The 20,191-nt window shown below is 41.2% G+C and overlaps 1 protein-coding gene across 4 annotated transcripts; it reads left to right on the forward strand.

Annotated features, from left to right (window-relative positions):
- Window positions 1–291: 291 nt before the first annotated feature.
- On the forward strand, window positions 292–18,197 carry lzts1 (leucine zipper, putative tumor suppressor 1). Of its 4 annotated transcripts, none has more exons than XM_058071997.2 (9): window positions 292–435; window positions 10,129–10,451; window positions 10,540–10,659; window positions 13,494–13,671; window positions 13,759–14,102; window positions 14,357–14,533; window positions 14,642–14,773; window positions 16,156–16,350; window positions 17,243–18,197. In XM_058071997.2, exons 2-9 carry the CDS (start codon window positions 10,221–10,223, stop codon window positions 17,777–17,779), a joined length of 1,914 nt encoding a protein of 637 aa, XP_057927980.2. In that variant the 5' UTR covers window positions 292–435; window positions 10,129–10,220; the 3' UTR covers window positions 17,780–18,197. The 4 variants fall into 4 exon arrangements, with proteins under 4 accessions (XP_057927980.2, XP_057927982.2, XP_057927981.2 ...); XM_058071999.2 differs by having other exon boundaries at window positions 13,494–13,656; XM_058071998.2 differs by having other exon boundaries at window positions 314–435; window positions 10,217–10,451.
- The last annotated feature ends 1,994 nt before the right edge of the window (window positions 18,198–20,191 follow it).

Below are 20,191 nucleotides of genomic sequence, written 5' to 3' on the forward strand. Positions count from 1 at the left end.
ACCTTTAAGTACAAAATTCTGCGTGACCAGACCGATTTGTGTTGGTTTAGGTTGTTTTATCATCTCCCCATGCTATGGCCAAATGAGCTGATTGAGATTTATGAGGTAAGAAAAGCCTAGTGAGGAGAATTGCATGTTGGAAGAGGATTTACTCGAACAGGAGAGGTTGGCGGTGTTTGGACAATGAGTGACGGAGCAGGCGAGATGGGAATTCAGGCGGGGGGGGGGGGGGGTAACCATGATGCACTGTGAAGAGGGGGCGGGCAGAGAGAGCAAGCGTGAGTTTATGGAGGAATTTGTGAACGGGAGTTGGAACGGACTGATTGCTCCATAGCACGCTCCCAGTGAGAGGGTCTGAAGTGGACTCTGACAGTGTCATCACTGGTCAACAAATTCTACTCAGTTTGAAGGGAGAGCAGTGGGACGCTTGACCAGGTAAGTTACCACAATATTCATGTTAAAGTGATGATTTTGTAGTCTGGCAACACTACTAATCCTAATGCTTGTGTGAAAGTTTTTTCTTTTTACTTGGTTTCTTCATAATAGCACATCATTTCTCAAATTTAAGCCTAAACCTGTTTAACATAGAGTTTCAACCTCAATGTGTCCATCAAACAAAAGAGAAAGAAAAGTAAAGTGGCAAGACAGATCATATATATCTAGTTTATTAGGGTGTGACGAGGCAAATGGGCACGTCCAGGCACGCTCAAAATTGCTCTGTAATACAGGCAACAAAACACACACACAGTGGAGGATCACAAAGAAGAATACAGGTGTCCGCTTTTGACGGAAAAAACTGCAGATGAGCTCTTGGGTCCTAGTCTAGTTCTTCTTGTGAATGTAGGCTGCATGAAGCTGTTATGACCTACTGAGGATGACTTAAAATAACTGTCCCAAATAGAGCATGAGTGAAGGCTCTGAGTCAGTCACGTGCAAATATATGTATGACTTTCATCCTTGTACGGCAACCATTGCCATAACATCCAGATGTTCTTACCGATCTGCAAACATGAGCGAAAGTATCCAATTTGCATAGAAGCCTGAGGCCTCCTGTAATGAACCATTAAAAGGTCAAATAGCTTCTTACTTTTTAATTATAGCCCGAGGTTTATATTCCTAGGTGCTTTCCGAAAAACACAAATCTCGACCTCCCCTTAAAAGTGAGCTCATTGTGCGTCCTCTTACTCCTACATCCACACAGCCTGAGCAGATTAGGTGGTGGGAGGATGGTTATGCTCCAGAATGACAACCTTATCACTCGCTCCTCAGCTTGCAGGGTCATTGGACCTCTTTGCCAGGAAAGGCCTGATTCTTCTCTACGTCGCAGTATAAAGCTTCAAATGAACAGTCATGACAGTGTGTATGTGTGTGTGTGTGTGGGGGGGGGGGGTATAATATGTTGACTTTTGTTCAAAAAACATAATCTGTAATTTGTGCCTCAAAGGGGCAATCACAGCCTGCAATTAGCAAACATTACAAAAGGTAGTTAAAAGGGATACGAGATAATGAATGTCCAAAAGTATACTGTACGTATAACGATACTCTTTGACTTGATGTTTTCACTCCTGCTATGGAGGAACCACGTTTAGCAGAGCCCAATTATAACTCTTTTCGACAACTTTTATACATGCACTGGCCAGTTGCACAATGTAGTAATGCAAGGGTGTCATGCCTTACAAAAGGTAGGTTAAAATATGCTATATTTAGAGATGTTATTTTATACTATTTTTCAGCAAATTAAAGAGTGTAATGCAAGTGTGATGCCCAATATTTACACTTGAAGCTGGAATTCAGACTGTATATAAGTGTTTTTAGTATTTAGTTATCCACTTACATACAGTGGTCTCTCATTTCTCATGATTAATTGGTTTTAGACCCGACCATGATAAGTGAATTTCCCTGAAGACTCAATATCAATAAATTGAATATTTTTGGTATTTAGATTAATTTTTTATATTTTCAATTCGACCCTCAGCCATCTCTGTGTGGAGTTTGCATGTTCTCAACGTGCATGCGTGGGTTTTCTCCAGGTACTCCGGTTTCCTCCCACATTCCAAAAACATGCTAGGTTAATTGGTGACTCCAAATTGTCCATAGGTATGAATGTGAGTGTGAATGGTTGTTTGTCTATATGTGCCCTGTGATTGGCTGGCGACCAGTCCAGGGTGTACCCCGCCTCTTGCCCAGCTGGGATAGGCTCCAGCACGCCTGTGGCCTTTGTGAGGATAAGTGGTAGAAAATGAATGAATTAATATTTTTGTAGTTAGAACATATAGTTAGTGAATCGTTGTCTAAGTGCCCTGCGATTGGCTGGCTACCAGTCAGGGCATACCCAGGGTAGGAAACCCTGCAACCCTAGTTCCCTAGTGAGGATAAGCATATAGAAAATGGATGGAGAAGAAGGAGAATATTACTATGCATATTTACATAGTTGCTGTATGTTATAGAATGATTATAATTTAGACATACTAATAGAAAATCAACGTAATGTTACTGATAACTAGAGACCAATGTAGAATACTACTCTATGGCCGCTTATGTTTATGATTAAGGAGAAGGTGGGGGGTGGGATGATTTATTGGTGTGATACTCTGCAATTGGCTGCCGACCAGTTCAGGGTGTACTGCTGTGCCTCTGAAGTCAGCTGGGATAGGCTCCAGCATACCCCCGCAACCCTAGTGATAAGCAGCATAGAAGGTGGATGGATGGATAGTGTGATACCAATGCTTCAGTATGTTTTTCAGTTAATGTCGAAAATGTATGCCTAAACTATTATTGTATTAATACACTGCTTGAGTCCAACTGTGTTCCTAATGTATTTTTATGTGACACTTGTTTTGTAAAAAATTGCATTTTTGATGTGGCCCAGCCTCTCCCAGTCTCTACCTCCAGTTGCCCCCCACCTGATAAAGTGGATGTGCCTACATAAAGACTCCTAAAAGGGCATTTCAATTATTTAATTGTAGTAGAGTTAATTTAGCTTTAAAAGCCCATGTTTCGGCTCCATTTAGCTCTGTATTTCAGATGACATGCTTATGCAAATGCCTGTATTAGACCATTAGTTTTTAAGCATTCACACAAACCCAGTCAGCAGTGCCCCCATTCCTTATCTGTTAATATTTGAGTCGCTTGATTGTTTGGTTGACCTGCTGCCTCATTTAGATGCCTCATCTGAAGGCAATCTCATTTCACCAGTGGGGGATGTGTCATCAAAAGCTGGCCTGGTATCAAAGAGGAGGCTAACAATAAGTTCAGATTATGTGATAACCGTTTTATTAAACTAGAACAACCATCCTCAGCATCCAAACTCATTTTTGCAGACAAGACTGTGTAGTAGAATGCAGCAATCATCAGTGTATTATTCACTGTTGCACGCTCACACTATAAATCCTTCTCATAGGCACTCTGTGCACGTCTTCCCCTTTCAGTCCGAGCCTGGTGCTCCAACCCGTCACAGTGGGGCCCATAATGACTATCTGCTATTCTGCTCTTCATTGCAGAAGCTCCATTCATGTTCAATCTCCTTTACAATGCACTAAAAGGATTAGCCAATTAGATGCTATTTTGGTGTCATTGTGAGTGGACAAGAGTGTGTGCGTGTGTGCGCATGAGTGGTCAGTGTCAGTGTTAGCAGTGACAGTGAAAGATAGATGGCTGTCTGTACCCCACACTTCATTCCCATTTGATTTGCTGCTGGAGGCCACATTAGTCATCCACCACAAGCAGGACATTTGTGTGCATGTGTGTGTGTGTGTGTGTGTGTGTTTGAGAGCGAGACCATTTTGACAGGCCACAGTGGATGACAGAGAAAGTGATAGAGTATTACATCTCAATAATTCAGCCTATCATTGCAAGCTCCTGCTTCCTCATCCTCCTCCTCCTCTTTCTCTTGCTCCTGCTTTAATTTGTGAGTTTAATTTCCCCCATGTCATGACTGAGATAAGGGGAAGTGCCTGCTTCATTACACGGGAGTCATCATCACTTACTTTGCGTGAAACACAGATTGATTCTACTTATCTAATGTCTTACATAACACCGGTAGCAATACATCCAGTGTTTTTTTTTTTTACATTGAGCCAATCCAATATAATAGTGAGCACAGTGACTATAGATTTGTATGTAATTTATACCCATTTTCATTTGAAGGGGGAAATTTGATTATAAATTCAAGACTTTGATGGGTGACATTGAAGGTATTGATGAACAGGAATATTGACCTTCAAGATGGAGGAACATCCCTTTTTTTGCCTTGCAACTAGAGATGTTCCGATCAGGGTTTTACACTGCAGATTCCGATATCAATAATCCATGAGCGTAATCGGCCAGTACCGATCACCTAGAAGTGTAATTTTTTAAATTTACTATTGGCTACTGTATATGATATGAAAAAAAGAACCATAAAATCACCTTCATTTAAATCAGTGGCTCTCAATTATTTCATGCATCCGTCATGCACCCACTGGGAGGACAAACATGTTTTTGTGCCCCTCCCAATGTGAAATGCTATAAAGAAACTGATATCTATTTATTTATCAGTTTCAAGTACAGTCTGAACTTGAAGCTGAAACCAGCAAAGTGCAACAGAATGGAGAGCAGTGAAGCATTCAAGCGTATTCAAGAGTCAAATTGCATTTCGAGTACGACAAATTCATACATGTTGGCAGGTCTGCACTAATATTGAATGTCCTTCTTGCCTCTCCCCCCCCACCCTCCACCCCTATTTGAGAAGCACTGTTTTAGAAAACAACATATTTGACTGAACATATTTCACTAAAACATACATAGGATGAAACGCTTTCTGTAAGGAGACTTTGATGCGATAGTGTTTTTTAGTGCCTTTTGACTTCACACAATGAGTACGTAAACCATAGCTTTTTTTCATGTTTATTATTATTAAATAGCGTTTAATTACTTCCTTCACCAGAGATTGCTCTGGCATCCCCCCCCCCCCCCCCCCCAAAAAAAAGATTATTTCCGTTGTGCCGTACGGCCGCCCCAGCCGCACTGCATGGAGCTATTGTAAGCCTACAACAGGACTTTCAATCTATTTCAGTGTGAGCCACAACAGATTCAGTGTGAGCCTGGGGATAAGTGAGACTCTAAATTGATGTGAATGTGAGTGTGAATGGTTGTTTGTGCTATATGTGCTCTGTGATTGGCTGGCAACCAGTCCACAGTGTATCCCACCTCTTACCTGAAGACAGCTGGAATAGGCTCCAGCATGTGGATGGATGGGTAACCTTTTTTTGACTGGTACTGTGTATACTCTACTTGATATTCTAATGGGCTACATTATGTTTCAAAAACAAAAATGGTGAAGTAATAAATACCATAAAACAGGTGAGGAGGGAAAAGAGCATGTAACGCAGAATGCTGGAATTAACATCGCTGTGTGGAGTTTGCATGTTCTCCCCGTGCATGCGTGGGTTTTCTCCGGGTACTCCGGTTTCCTCCCACATTCCAAAAACGTGCTGGGTTATTGGCAACACCAAATTATGAATGTGAGTGTGAATGGTTGTTTGTCTATATGTGCCCTGTGATTGGTTGGCGACCAGTCCAGGGTGTACCCCGCCTCTTGCCCGAAGACAGCTGGGATAGGTTCCAGCAACCCCCGCGACCCTCGTGAGGATAAGCGGTAGAAAATTAATAAATGAATAATGACAAATAATGAAAATGTTGTGTAAACAATCCCATACTCAAAATAACCATGCAGAGTGTCGTGTTTTGAACACTCCAGGTAGACCAGGTTGGTCTGTTAGCTGTTGTGCTACCAGTGAAGTTGACAGCTGTTTTGTCTTTTATCAAGTTTTCCATCCTTCTTGTAAAATCCAAAAACTAGCACTAGCACACCGCTATGACTGTATTTACGGCCATTGTCTTCAATCATGGCAGCCCAGGCTCTCGTCTTGTATTAGGGACGCACTGTCAACCCATTTCTAGTCTCGCAATACCCGGTGCCTGTCTCCACTATCGATTAAGCTAAGGATTTATGGCTGATTTTTATCAATCCAGGCTGCTACTGACGGAGCCTTATCTCTCGCTGGTCAAACCGGATATCAGGTTACATCGTTTATCGTTCACAACCGTCACACATATTAATCAGGACCAAGGGGAATGGAGGTGTCAAGGCGTGGCTTGGTGGTGTGCTGGCGATGACACCAGGACGCAGAGATGGGTCTCAAGTGCAGGGAAAAAAGGCTTTAATGTATTTTGACAGCAAAATAGAAAGCAGGGAAGCTTGCAGATGACACGCAACAAGATGAAGACATGTGGCAAGTGAAAATGACCACCCAGTTGAACAAAATAATCGGAATACAAATTTGCAAGAGGTGTGAGGAAAGTGGAAAGAAAAAGTACAAAATTCTAAGGGCATAGAAACTAGGAACTAAGGCATATAAGGGTATATATTCTTTAAAAATAACCTTCCTGGCACTGGTAAAAAAAAAAAAATCACCGTTGTAAAAGTGCAGCAGCCATAATGGCAAATCATTCAGCTTTCAAATAAAGCTTAAGATCTCCTGACCTAAAGAACAATGCCAAGAGTGACCTAAAAAAACACAGACACAGTGAACCAGATAGATTATACATGCATCTGTTCAAAATCACCATAGACACAGTGAGAATTAAAGCTGTGCCATCTGGCAGTGTGGCTGTACAGTGGAAAGTTTCATGGTTATCATGGTGAGAGAAGCAGGTATAAATCTAACAGCATGCTAACACAATGCTGCCTTCCACTGGGTGTGCTAAAAAGGATTGGCTATGCTCTAGCGATGTGAGTATATCTGTATAGGAGGGAGTTGGGTGGGACGGGGGGGTGGGGGGTTGTATTGTGAGCAGGGCTGGCCTTGCTCGGTCTTTGTGTCACGCAGGTCAGCTGGTGCTCAAAAGCTAGGATGACACCCCCAACACACGTATATATGTAGGGCTCCACTTCAACACAGACATGACAAAGAATGAATACACTTCAGTGCAGATAAAAGAACACAGGTATGCATCACACACACACACACACGCCCTCGCTCTTAAATCATGCTGACTGTTCAATGAAATATTAAACATTCCTCACTTCAATAGTCATAGTAAAATGAAACCATCACTCCAAGGAAAGTGAACAGAAACATAAAATTGGACCCCCAGCTGCATCATCGGAATGATATAATGGCAATGAGCTCCGATATAAGAATATAGAAAATGTTCTCACAATAAATAATGGAATAGAAATAATAAGTGTCAAACTGTTGCCATTATATCAATGTTGTCAACAGCACAGGTAATGTCATACATTCTTAAGTGTCATACAAGAATAGAAAGACAAAAGATTTTAACATGAATAATTGTCACATAAGTGTAAAAAGAAGTGAACTACAGCAAGGTCATTATAGGTCAAGCACCGCAGCTTTTGACAGCATGCACAGTGAATCTGGTAAAAAAAAAAAAAACTACAGGGACGGTAGTCCTTCAAGTATACTTCACACCTGATAATACTGATCCTTTGTAGTAAAATGCCAAATCAAAAGCAAAATATTGAAGAAAATGTAATTACCTCATTGAAGCTCTCATGGGGTCTTGCAGGATGTTGCAAAAAAAGTGGTTCTGATGAGAGTAAGCTGTTTTTTGTATTCGTAATCGACTCATGCTCAGAAATGCCATATCCAGTCTACATTGATGGGACTTTGTATCAAAGTCAAGAGTTACTATTCATATGAAAATGCACACATATGCTACTAAGTGTAAATTACGTCAAAACATTGTTTTAAAACATTCATTTGTGCCTAACTTTGCAGCCAAAAGTCAGGGGACAAAAGAACATTTACAGAAAGGGTGCGATGAAAATAACATCTGCTGTTAAGGCACTTATTTCACAAGTTCAGGACAGCTTTTGAAAATGTTCTTTCCACATAGCATGATGTCACAAAATGGTCTCACTATTGATTTTGTGTGTGTATGACCGTGACAATGAATCTTCCAATGCGTTGCAAAGCTGTCTCTTTTCTTCACATTAAAGAGAAAATATAAGCCCTCTTGTGACATCTATGGCCTGTTAGATTTACTTCTGATTTGTCCGCTAGTGCTTCAGAACCATAAAATACAACTCTTTGTTGTTTCACTCATTTTGGAGCACAACATCTTGCATGTTTGTCCTGCGGGATGCTAACTGAACACCCGTCTGCTGAGCTATTGGACTGTTGGAATATGTGTGGCGGCAAGGTGGTAAATCACAGGAAAAACTCTCCAGCCCTTCTCATTGTGAGGACGAGTCATTTGTTTAACACTCAAATATGGTCCAGAGCTGTTTGGGGGGAAGAATACATCAACAGTAGTGCAACACAAAGAGCTGCACACTTCAACACACAAAGAGTGAGGAGAAGCGCCTTTTTTAAAAAAGGGTTGTTTGCTCAGTGTGGGTGCAGGGCAGGCACAGAGTGGGATGGCAGGGAGGGGTGGTTATCGCACATTAGAAACAGGAGGTGTCTGGGCGACAGTGGGGAAAGGAGGAGTGGAGTGGGGGGGATCTTTTGTGAAGGCCGGGAGTTAATCACTTGAGCGGCACACGTCGATTTTGAGAGTGCACATGTTTTACACCCCCGGGGGGGCTGGGGGGGTAGGGGCAAAACAAACACACACACACACACATGCACACACACACAATTGAATTTACATGTCAGTTATAATGCTAAGCTGACCCCACCCCCTTCACGGCACAGTAACCACACACTCTTACCTCTGTTGGTTCATTCAAGAGTATAAACACACACACGTGTGTGTGCATATGCGTGTTGGGCTTCCCTATGCAGGACTGGATAGTTTACTCTTGTGGGGCCCGGATGCTTAGTTAAGCGAGCTGTAAGTAAAAAACTATTGTTTCATTGCATCTACGTGTGAGTGGTGTGAGTGAGAGTGAAAGCTATACATAATACTGCAGTACTTGACAATCAGTACTGTCTGTGTGCTTTATTTATGGATTAGAAGGCTTTGATGCAATTCAGAATTACACATCTTTCATTTTCACCTTCAGACCTACAACAAGACTTTTGTTCCCTTTTTAATTACTTTCAAGTGTAAATGTTTCTCTGCCTGTTTAAGCTGCTGCTGGTGTATTATCATTCTCCACATTATTTTTCATTGTGATGTTCTGCATCGACTGTTTATCATTTGTGTTTTCTGGGCTAGAGAAAAGCCGCTGACAGCCTGGATAGAACACTGGCCGTAACATTAGGTACAACTGCACAAGTTTAATAAATAAGTTCAATACAAGTTTACTATTCTGCTTTGTATTGACCTGACACATGCCTATAAATTTAATTTAATTTATCAATCAATTTGATTTTTTAATTGTTATATATCATTGCATGTTATAGGGGTAGGGCATACATTAGTGAGTACTTGGGAAGTTCAACACTACAATACAATTTACCTCCTTTTTCGTGTATTTATTTATGACAGCTGAGCCATATTATTCTGGTAAAAGCAGCATTCTTATGTTGCATGTCATTAGCTTGTGCAAGTGCATACCTAATGTTGAGAGTGAGTGCACTTGTAAATGTAACCATGTAGCCAGTAAATCCTAAATGACCCTCTAGGCTAATATGATGTGATAAACTGCACTTTAGTCCATGTCTTTGTTGCTGTGGTCATTATAAAATGCTGAGGGGCTGAGGACCAGCTGGTTAAGGGGGTGCCCCGTGAGCCTGATAGCCACCACACACCACTGTAGGTCAGTTCCTGTCACACTACACATCTGGGGCCTCTTTGTCTTTTAAATGGAGGCGGCAACTGTGGCCAGAGAGCTTCACTTGTATTTTTATGAAAATATTCATTGCAAAATACTAATAATATCATGCATTTTTTTTTTTTGCATATGGCCAGTCAGCATCCTAATTTAAATACAAGAAAAGGTCTTTTGAGTCAAATCAAACGGTTAAGCCGTAAATCTAGACACACAAAGGCAGGCACTGAGCCAAAATAGTCTTTTTATTCCACTTTGTTTACTTAGCAAAAGCACCTGCTCCAGACAGTTGCTTTTTAACTGAACAGGAAGCAATGCACTTGAATAAATAACTGTAAAAACTGCTTTAAAGGCAGCACTTGCATGGAATCATTTTACAACTTCAATGTGCTATCTTGCAGATGAAGCGAGCCACTCAAGTGTACTTCTCCGGGGGGTCATGAGTTGAGTCACACCCTTTAACTTCTAAGTCATCACCAATGCCCGCAGGAACATGGGGAGCGTGAGCAGTCTCATCACCAGCGACGACCTAAACAGTAAACATTGCATGGCACCCGAGCTGAAGTTAAAAAACAGAACAAATCACCACAGACGAAATGGAGGTTGCAGCCTTGATGCCTTACTGAAGTGTAGCTTTACTCAGGGCTCCTCCTCACCCATCCACCACTCAAAAGGCCTGTCCTACACAAGGTCGGGACGAAGCGAGGACTTTTTTTACATCAAGGTAGGCTTACAAGTTTTTAAAATGTTCATGATATTCCATTAAATACAAATGTAAAAATAGATTGAATGTTGTGTGTGATCCACTTAAGGTAAGCCATAAACCAAGGCCAGTGCACCACGAAGAAGGATCAACGGAAGACAGTGCACGTAACAAAGGAGAAAAATCTGATGAGCGACCAAAACTGATGCTTATGTCAGGCACTGACGGGGTAAGAGATTTTCTATACTGCTTATTCAAGGTGGTGAGCTGGAATTTATCCCAGCTGAAAGACACACCACATGACTCACTCAGATTCACCTTTTCCAGTCCACCTTAAAATATTTGGACTGGTGTGTGGATGTGGTACTGCCCATTCGTTTCGCCATGACACGGGTTAGCATGCAGCCCGCAGCTCTTTTAACTCTGTTGCCCCATTGGCTGTACGTGAAGCTGCAAAGCAGTGGCATATACTACTTAACACACAATGCAAAATGGTACAGAATAAATTATTATTAAACTATTTATTTTATTGTTATGTTTATGTTGGATTTTATTATTATAAGATAAGATATGCCTTTATTCGTCCCTCAGTGGGGAAATTTGCAAATATATTATATATACTATATTAGCATAAATTTGCTATGCGCCGAGAACGCTGGAGCAATGCACGATTGCGCATGCGTGTAGCTTAGAGGGAACATTTCTTCCTGGTGCTCCATTCTGCTCCATTAATGAGTCCTACAACATGAGTGCACTCTAAAAAGCCCCCAGCCAACATTCAGGCTAGAACTCTCACAGCAGATTCCAGCCAGTTTTGAACCTCTCCATCTTAATAATTACCCCCTACCAAATGGATGACCTGCAAATGCCTTGATCTACTTAGGAAAGTCATTTGGGTGTACCAGGAATAAGGAGGTAAAATGACCCTCTTAAAAAGCCCTTTATATCTTGGGGAGGCCCCGGGCTAAGGTATAGGATACAGCTTTAAAAAGAGACAAGGCAGGGAATAGCAGATAGAGCTTGAGGGATAGCGAAGGTGGAATTTTTTCTAACAATCGAAAAAGGTATAGCATATCCCAGTCATGTAGTCAGAGAGGAGGAATGCTGAGTTCACAAGCGTTCCCTCTTTACCTCAGCAGCACATTTTATTAATAACACTGTAAAGGGCTATTCATCTTCCCTGTGGCAGCACATGTGGGTAGGGAGGGTGTGGGTTACAGAAGGGAGGTGAAGGCGACAGAAAGGAAAGGGAGGTACTCGTATGGTATGACTTGTGTCGACAATACACTGTGGATAGAATATTTTTACTATATCATCAGCATGGAGGTACAGTAAGTAATGCAAATTGGGAGTTTTGCATCAAAATACAGTAGAGCTCTGTTATTAGGGCCAGGGATGAGCTGGATTCTATCCCAGCTGCCTTTGGGTGAGAGGCAGGGTACACCATGAACTAGTCACCAGTCAGTCACAGGACACATATAGACAGAGATAGGAGGGGTCTCAAACTCAATTTACCTGGGGGCCTCTGGGCGAGGCTGGGTCGCATCAGGTTTTCAAAACAAAAACAAAAAAAAACGCATTTATTAAAAACAGAAAAATGAATAATCTTTGCTTTGGTTCTCAAATATCTTCATTTTTATTTTTCTACACAAAATGAGATCAAGAATAAAGTAAATCAATCAGTAATAAATAAATATAATAATAATAAAATGGCAAATAATTAAAAATTAAAAAAACACATATAGTTGGTGGGTAGACAAATTATTTTTTTCAGATTAAAATTAACAAAGCCTTTTTAGAGCCCTGTAGACATGACAAAACACGACTATAGTCACATTTATACTTTTTTTATTTACAACATATTGCGCAACTGCAGGGTCTTGAGACACATGCTAACTCGCAAACTAGAGAGCTAGCGACCTAAACGGTAGCCTCCAAGTTATTTCCTTTAAACTTAAAAAGCCAAAAACTTACCACTTCCACACGGATAGGGAGGATAACTATTAACAGTTATTTAACCTTTAACATGAACATTAATCAAACGTAATGTTTTTTTCTGGGTACATGATACCATACAGCATCCATATCAAACTTGCGCGGGCCGCACTAACATTAAACTTTCATATCAAGGCGGGGGCCTCAAACTAGTATGTGTGTTTGAGACCGCTGCCTTTATGCTTGTTTCAAAGATGTAGGAGGAAACCAAAGTAGCTGGAGAAAACCCAAGCAAGTACGGCGGAGAATATGTAAACTCCCACACGTAATGGCTCTTTAAACTCCAACTTTTTTTTAACAGAAAATTTACAAAAAAGTACAAATTGTACACCTATTGAGGTGCTCAACACTGGAGATCCATTGTGTTTGATTGCTTCTGTCATGTCTGAAAACTGTAAAACCCCTCCACAATGGAACCCAGGCCCTGACCAACAGAACCAAGAGTTTTAACACAAGCCTCCATCGTCTTGCTTTTCCTGGCAAAACATGCATGGGTGTCCAAAGTGTATTGCAGGGGCCATTTGTGGAATGTGGGTCTTTGCAGAAATAAAATAAGCAAAAACAAAAAGGCATTATGTAACAAGAGGAGCCAGTTGAGGTTGCTCGGGCATCTAGTACGGATACCTCCCGGACGCCTCCCTGTTCCGGGCATGCCTAGCCGGGAAAAGGCCCCAGGGTGGACCTAGGACACGCTGGAGGGACTATGTCTGACAGCTGGCCTGGGATGCCTTGGTATCCTCCCAATGGAACTGGAGGAGATGGCCAGGGACTGGGAAATCTGGAAAGTCTGACCCAGATAAGCGAAGGAAAATGGATGGATGGATGGATGTTAAAATCTCATCTTGTCTCATGAGTTAGGTGTCTGATGACACCCCTAATGTACTGGAATCACAATGAAATTCAATCATTGAGATTTCCAAGTTTTGTAAAGTGAAACATCCTTTGCTCGGGGAGACACATGATGACTTGTTTTTTGCAAGGCTGTCAGCTAAAAGGAGTCAGTGAATATAAAAAAGAGAAAGAGGTGGTGAGCATTTCTGACAATGTCCTATCATTTCACTCTTGCAGACCACTGCTGAAAAGTCACTGGTCCGGTCCACTGCCTACAAGCCTTTAATACCTAGGGCTATATCCTCCACAGAGGGACAGCGCAACAGCCTGGACCACATCCTCATCCAACTGGATAAACCAAAGAGTCCAGACAGCCGACACAAGCACGACACCCCCTCTGGTACACATCCAAACTGTAATGATAGACCTGTTGTCCAAATACAATTATGTGGTTTGTATCTCAAATAACTCTTAAATGATTCACCCTCTCTTTTCTTCTCAGGCACTTTGTCAGACTCTGGACATAACTCCATGTCAAGCCTCCCCACCCACAGTACGAGCGGCAGCCTAAGTGCTTCCACGGGTCCTGTCAGTCACAGCGATGGCTGCACCACTCCAGCCAACTGCCTCCACAAGGCAGTTCAACCCAATTTGTCCCCAAGGGTGAACAGCAGTAGCCGAGACAGCGACTATAGGGACGGTGGCTCCCCGCTGTCTTCAGATCAGTCTCATCATCTCTCTGAAACTGTGGGAGGCATTCGGTCCCCTCTGACAACAGACGAGTCACTGATTGAGACATTGGAACAAAGGCTGCTGGAGAGAGAGACTGAACTGCAGGACTTACAGGTATAAAGTCTTATGACCTACAGAAAGTCTTAATAGAGAGTATCAAGTAGCTCCTAAAAAATATTACCACCATAAAGACCCACCATTTTTGCTGCCTTCACTTACAATATAGGTTTGAAAATGGCTTGCACTCACAGTTAACTGGCTTGTGGTGTATGAGGCAAGTTAAAGTTAAAAGTATTGGTTAATACATTTGAGTATGTACGATTTTTTCTTACATGTATGTTTTTAATATAATTGTATTTTATCAACAGGTGAGCTATGCGGCGAAGGAAGTAGCCACCTGCCAGCTATTTGAGGACCGACAACAAAAGCATTGCACTGACAAGATGGAAGAGTTAAATCAGCAAAGCTCCACAACATTACAGCAAGCCTCTCAGATGGCTGCAAAATGCCAGCAAGCTCTGCAGTTGCAGGTCAGCCAGCTCCAGGTCAGCTCCACTTCCTCTTGCTTCACACTTCACACTTCACACTTCACTCATGTAATGAATCGACATCCTGCAGATTTGATAAACATGGTTTATTTATTTATTATACAGGTAGAAAATGAGAGGCTAAAGGATAATCTCACAAAGCTGAGCAGAGAGAGGGATCTTGTCAAGCAAAGACTGAGGTCCTACGAGGAGCAGAGCACACATCTTGCTCCAACACTCGAGGAAACTCAGTGGGAGGTTAGTGATATTTGTGGCACAATCAGTATTCAGAACATTTATGTGTACAGTACACTCTAAAGTGACATCAATCATCAAATATATGCATTACTTATCTTCAGCTTCTATATGATCCTTGTGATGTTTGATCACAAAACATTCATTTTGCCTCTTCTTCTCACATATCTTCACAATCTCTGTCTTTGTTGTGAACCAACAATCGCATAGTTTCCGCTGGCGCACTGTGCGTTAACACCAGAGTAGTCAATGTAGCACTTGTACAGCAGTCCTATGACTTTTCATCATTACAATATTGCCCATTGCGAAGATATACAATAGTAAAAAATGTTGCTGAAATATGAGGGGCGTACTCATGTATTCACTTAATGTATTTTATGACATCCTACTGGATTACAACAATGTAGAGCACCAGCATAAATCAGCCCATTTGCTCCAAAAACCACAAACATGTCTTACACAGAATTCACACTCTGCACCACTTATTTCTTTTTCATGTTCTTCATCTTATGGCACTCATCAACGCTATTACCATAGCAGGGAGCAAAACGAGCGACAAACTACTCAGTTGTGAAGGTGAACAGTGCAAAAAAAATCACATACAGTATATCATATTGATGAGAATGGTTTTGGCATGAAATTGTCAAAGTGCTGTTCCCTTTGCATAATAAGCGGTATCCAACATTGGCATGAAAGTGTGAGAGTGGTGTTCCCTTTGCATAATAAGCGGTATCCAACATTGGCATGAAAGTGTGAGAGTGGTGTTCCCTTTGCATAATAAGCGGTATCCAACATTGGCATGAAAGTGTGAGAGTGGTGTTCCCTTTGCATAATAAGCGGTATCCAACATTGTTTTCCTAATAGGCACATTTTTTTCTTGGATTTTCATCATTGGAGGAAGTGTAAAATTAATACAAAAATCAATCACTGTAAAATATAGATTATGATATAAAAATTTGGAAAATAATATATTGTGACAAGAAAACACAGAATATTTTAAGATACAATATGACACAGTGGCACCCTCAGCCATCTCTGTGTGGAGTTTGCATGTTCTCCCCGTGCATGTGTGGGTTTTCTCCGGGGACTCCGGTTTCCTCCCACATTCCAAAAACATGCTAGGTTAATTGGTGACTCCAAATTGTCCATAGGTATGAATGTGAGTGTGAATGGTTGTTTGTCTATATGTGCCCTGTGATTGGCTGGCGACCAGTCCAGGGTGTACCCCGCCTCTCGTCCGAAGACAGCTGGGATAGGCTCCAGCACCCCCGCAACCCTAGTGTGGATAAGCGGTAGAAAATGAATGAATGAATTAATGAATTAATGAATGAATGACACAGTGGACACTGTGTGTGATATTGAGAAATCTTTGTGTTCTCATGTAGGTATGCCAGAAAGCAGGTGAGATCTCCTTGCTGAAGAAACAACTGAGAGACTGCCAGGACGACGTCAGCCACAAGCTCAATGAAATAGTCAGCCTGAGGGTACAGCTGAAGGAAATCACAGCAAAGACAGAGATGCTCGAGAAAGAGAACAAAGACCGCAGTGACAAGCTGCATACTTGCAGCGTTGAAGTCGAGGTTAGTCTCTCTCTGATTACACACTCGAGTTCCAACAGATGTGAAGAAAATTATTATTAATACAATACACCTGACAAGATGAAAGTACTTACAAATTTAAAAAAAGATTAAAAAAGATAACAAAAAGGATCATTACAGTTACCTTGAGCTGTCCTCTTCATCATGCACTCATCCAGCCTTTCGAAACCCAATTTTCTGACACACGATAAACCTTACAATCCTACCTGCACTGATAAGACATGAGATTTTTTTTTCACAGAGTTCAACATCTGCTGCAGTCCAAATCGAAGATGTAGTAATTCTACACTTGCTCAAACTTAGTTAAGATTTGTCAGATCAAAATGTGGTCAGATCAAAACAGGATCGCTGTCTGTTCTAAATGTGATATTAGCGTCCATTTCAAGTCCAATTCACTTCAATTGGAAGGAAAACAAAAGTACAGTTAAAAAATGCAGAGAGGGGATTTGTGTGTCTTGTGTTTCTTCTTTGTTCCACCTTTTAGACATGTTAACATAACAAACGTAATTTCAGTTACCTATTGGTACTACGTTTATTTGTTTAAATGGATGATGTAGCTGGCAATTATTTCAGGCATGCCATAGAATAAAACTGACTCCACTATGAGGATATATGGTATTTTGCAACACAGAAGTGCATTAAATTTGTGATTAGTGTTAATATCCACCTGTCCGAAGGCCAAATACACTAAAGGCGAGCCAATTTTATTTATATAGCACAAATTCTTATCTCAAGGCACGCTCCTCATACAAAAAAGAAAACTAACTGAGCACCAACCACATGAGCAATCGCTTTGGCAACGGAGGCAAGGAAAAACTCTGAGGTAAATACAGAGCATCCACCAATATATGATTTTTGTTTGTTTTAAATTTAGGTTTGCCAAAATGAACTTCAACGCAAGAAGAATGAAGCTGACCTGCTAAGAGAGAAAGTGGGCAAACTGGAGAAGAATATTGAGGGAATTAAACGAGACCTCACTGTGGCCAAAGACCAGGAACTTTGTCAACAAACTTCACAGTTTGAGCCTAACTGGCATCCGCAGGCCATGGAAAGAGTCACACCTATCCAGAACCAAACAGACATGCCTGAGGGACAAGTCTCGATAGAACTCCTCCAAAAAGAAGTAGAGAGGCTGAGGCAGCAACTCTGTGAGCAGAAGGGGGTTCAAGAAAAGCTTGAGACCAGCTTTAACCAAGAGAGGCACACATGGAACAAGGAGAAGGACAAGGTCATCAAGTACCAGACGCAGCTCCAGATCAACTACCTGCAAATGCATAAGAAGAACCAGGACCTGGAAAGGGTCCTGAAGGAACTGACTGCTGAGCTGGACGCCAAAGCAGAGCTGGGCTTGGGTCTCCACTACAGCTCGGGGTTGCAGACCTACGATGATGTCATTGCCACAGAGATATGATGGCCTTCCTACACATGCACTTGACTCCTTTTTGTCGTCTCACAGCTTCCACTGGAGGTCATTGCCAATACTAATTACTGTTATTATAGCACTGAAACATTCAATTAGCTGATATGCTGACGTTTTATGGGGGAAAAAATGAATAAAAATACATTTTGTCCTGTAAAATATTAATTTATTGACGGTTATGCTCTCTTTTTTATTCATTGTCTTTGTACTAGATAGGCTTGCAGGATCCCTCATCATTAAAATAATGAACAATCCTGAATATTTCATTTATATATGCAACACAAAATAAAATTAATACAATTGAATAATTACAATAGCAATAAACTTTCATTAAAATATTGTTTGCTGAATGTGTATGCAATTTGTATACTGTAATAGTTGTTTGAATACACACTGGAGTTCACAATTAAGAAGTATTCTCAATACACATTCATATTGGGACCCTTGTGTGTGTGTTTGTGTGCAGGAGAGGGAGCGGGGGAGATTAATGGGCTCCAGAGAGAATAGAATGAAATAAATTCTAGAGATATTGTGGAGAAGAAATTGAAAAAGTGTAATCTCACCCTGCATCTCTATTCTCTTCAATGGTCTCTACACATCCAACTTTTTCCAACTTAGTAGGAAGTATTCCATGTGGATCCTTCCTTAAAGCACTGTGGGTTTATCATGTTTTTTTGTTTCTTTTTTATTATTAAGATTACTTAACATCACTCATCTATCCAAAAAAGGGGGCGATGGTTGTAAAAACTGTTGAATCTGCTGCTACAATGGTGGTGCAATAAAACATACTGGGAGCAGCAGAAAAAAAATATGGCACAGTACGCTTGGCCACCGTCTGTCATTGACATTGGCACATTATGAAGTTCTGTTTATGGATTTTGTGCCAGCCAGAAGGAGACAAACATTGCTTGAATAAATCCAAATGTGTTTACGCTGAATAAGTTCAGCATGTACGATGACAAAGCTTCTTGTACAGAGGTCCTCGGTTTACAGCTTTCTGTCTTCAGGAGCGGACTTAACCATTAAGCAAGCCGGCTACAGGAAATTGCCTACGCCCCCAAGATTTCCAGAAGTCCACAACACCTCACACCCCCCCCCCCCCCCCCCCCTTTGATTTAGAGTACATACTACTGTTTTTGTCTCAATTCACATGCTTAAAACGACATCCAAATGCGTAATCTATCACGATCATTTGGACCACTCCCCCTCCCTTCTGATTCAATGGACTACTCCATGTTAATGCCCGGAAGACGTGAGCAAAACAAACAATTGTGCGGAGTTTTCGAGTAGAGAAAAGAAGAAGGCCAGAGGAAAACAAACATATTTTATCAAAACTACTGAAGGGATCAACTTTTTTCAGAGTCACAATAAAGAAGACATACGAGGACAGCAGCACCGCTACTGTCAGTGTCAGCCGAAGATACAGTACTTTTATAGATGAAGCTGAGAGCCACGCTTTTCATCACGAAGATGTGAGTTTGTGACTTCATCAAGCTCAGGAAATAGGATAATTTTCTCATGTTTACACTTGTTAGATGATACACATTAATATTTAAAATTTTGGGGGGAGTAGATAAACATGGCTATGCAACAAGCAACTTGACAGATTTCAAAAGCAGGGTAAAAGTGACCTAAGTGTACAAATATGTTGACTATTGCATAATGAAATTAATATAAAACACAACGACTCACCTTTTGGCCATATGGGAGAGTACCAATCGTGTCACAAATGCACTCATGCATCACATTTTCTAATGTTAACTTGTACAAAAGTGTAAAAAGAAGTTAGCCACGATTGCTATGTAAACTCAATGGTGCCAAATAAATGATAGTGGCAAGAACAATGGACGAAAACCATGTTTATTAGGTGCACTGTGTGACTATACAATATCTGAGAGAGTATATGAAAACCAAGACATATTTTTGGCAACAAATTTAGTCAAAAACCAAAACTGAGGTACCATTCTATTCAACTCGAATAGCAAATAACTAGTTGCCAGCAGATGGCTTTTAAGGCATCATTTTGATCCAATTCCAAATTGTACCTTTAGGGTATTCTGATTTTTAGTTACCACTGTCTCTGAGTACTGCTCAGCCTCAGCTCGACTCTTTTTGCTATTTGCGCCTTTTTGATTTTCACATAAAAAAGGATTGTTTCCCTCTTGTCTAATCATCTTGTTCTCCAGCTTGCACTGTCGTAACTGGGCTGATTGGACCAAATCAGGAGTGAAATCAAATTAAGACCCGCGCACATGGGCTTTGTGTTGACATGCATGGAAGACCACACAAAACTGATAAGACATATTCAGAGTCAGTTTAACAGAGCAGAGAGGGGCCATGAGTCTTTGTCACTATACCACATAATCTATACCAACAGTGTTCTTTGGACAGCAGTAAGTTTAT

This window comes from Doryrhamphus excisus, linkage group LG3 (assembly GCF_037039965.1).
Source record: "Doryrhamphus excisus strain RoL-2023G ecotype Guam linkage group LG3, RoL_Dexc_Guam_v1.1, whole genome shotgun sequence".
NCBI classification, from domain to species: Eukaryota; Metazoa; Chordata; class Actinopteri; order Syngnathiformes; family Syngnathidae; genus Doryrhamphus; species Doryrhamphus excisus.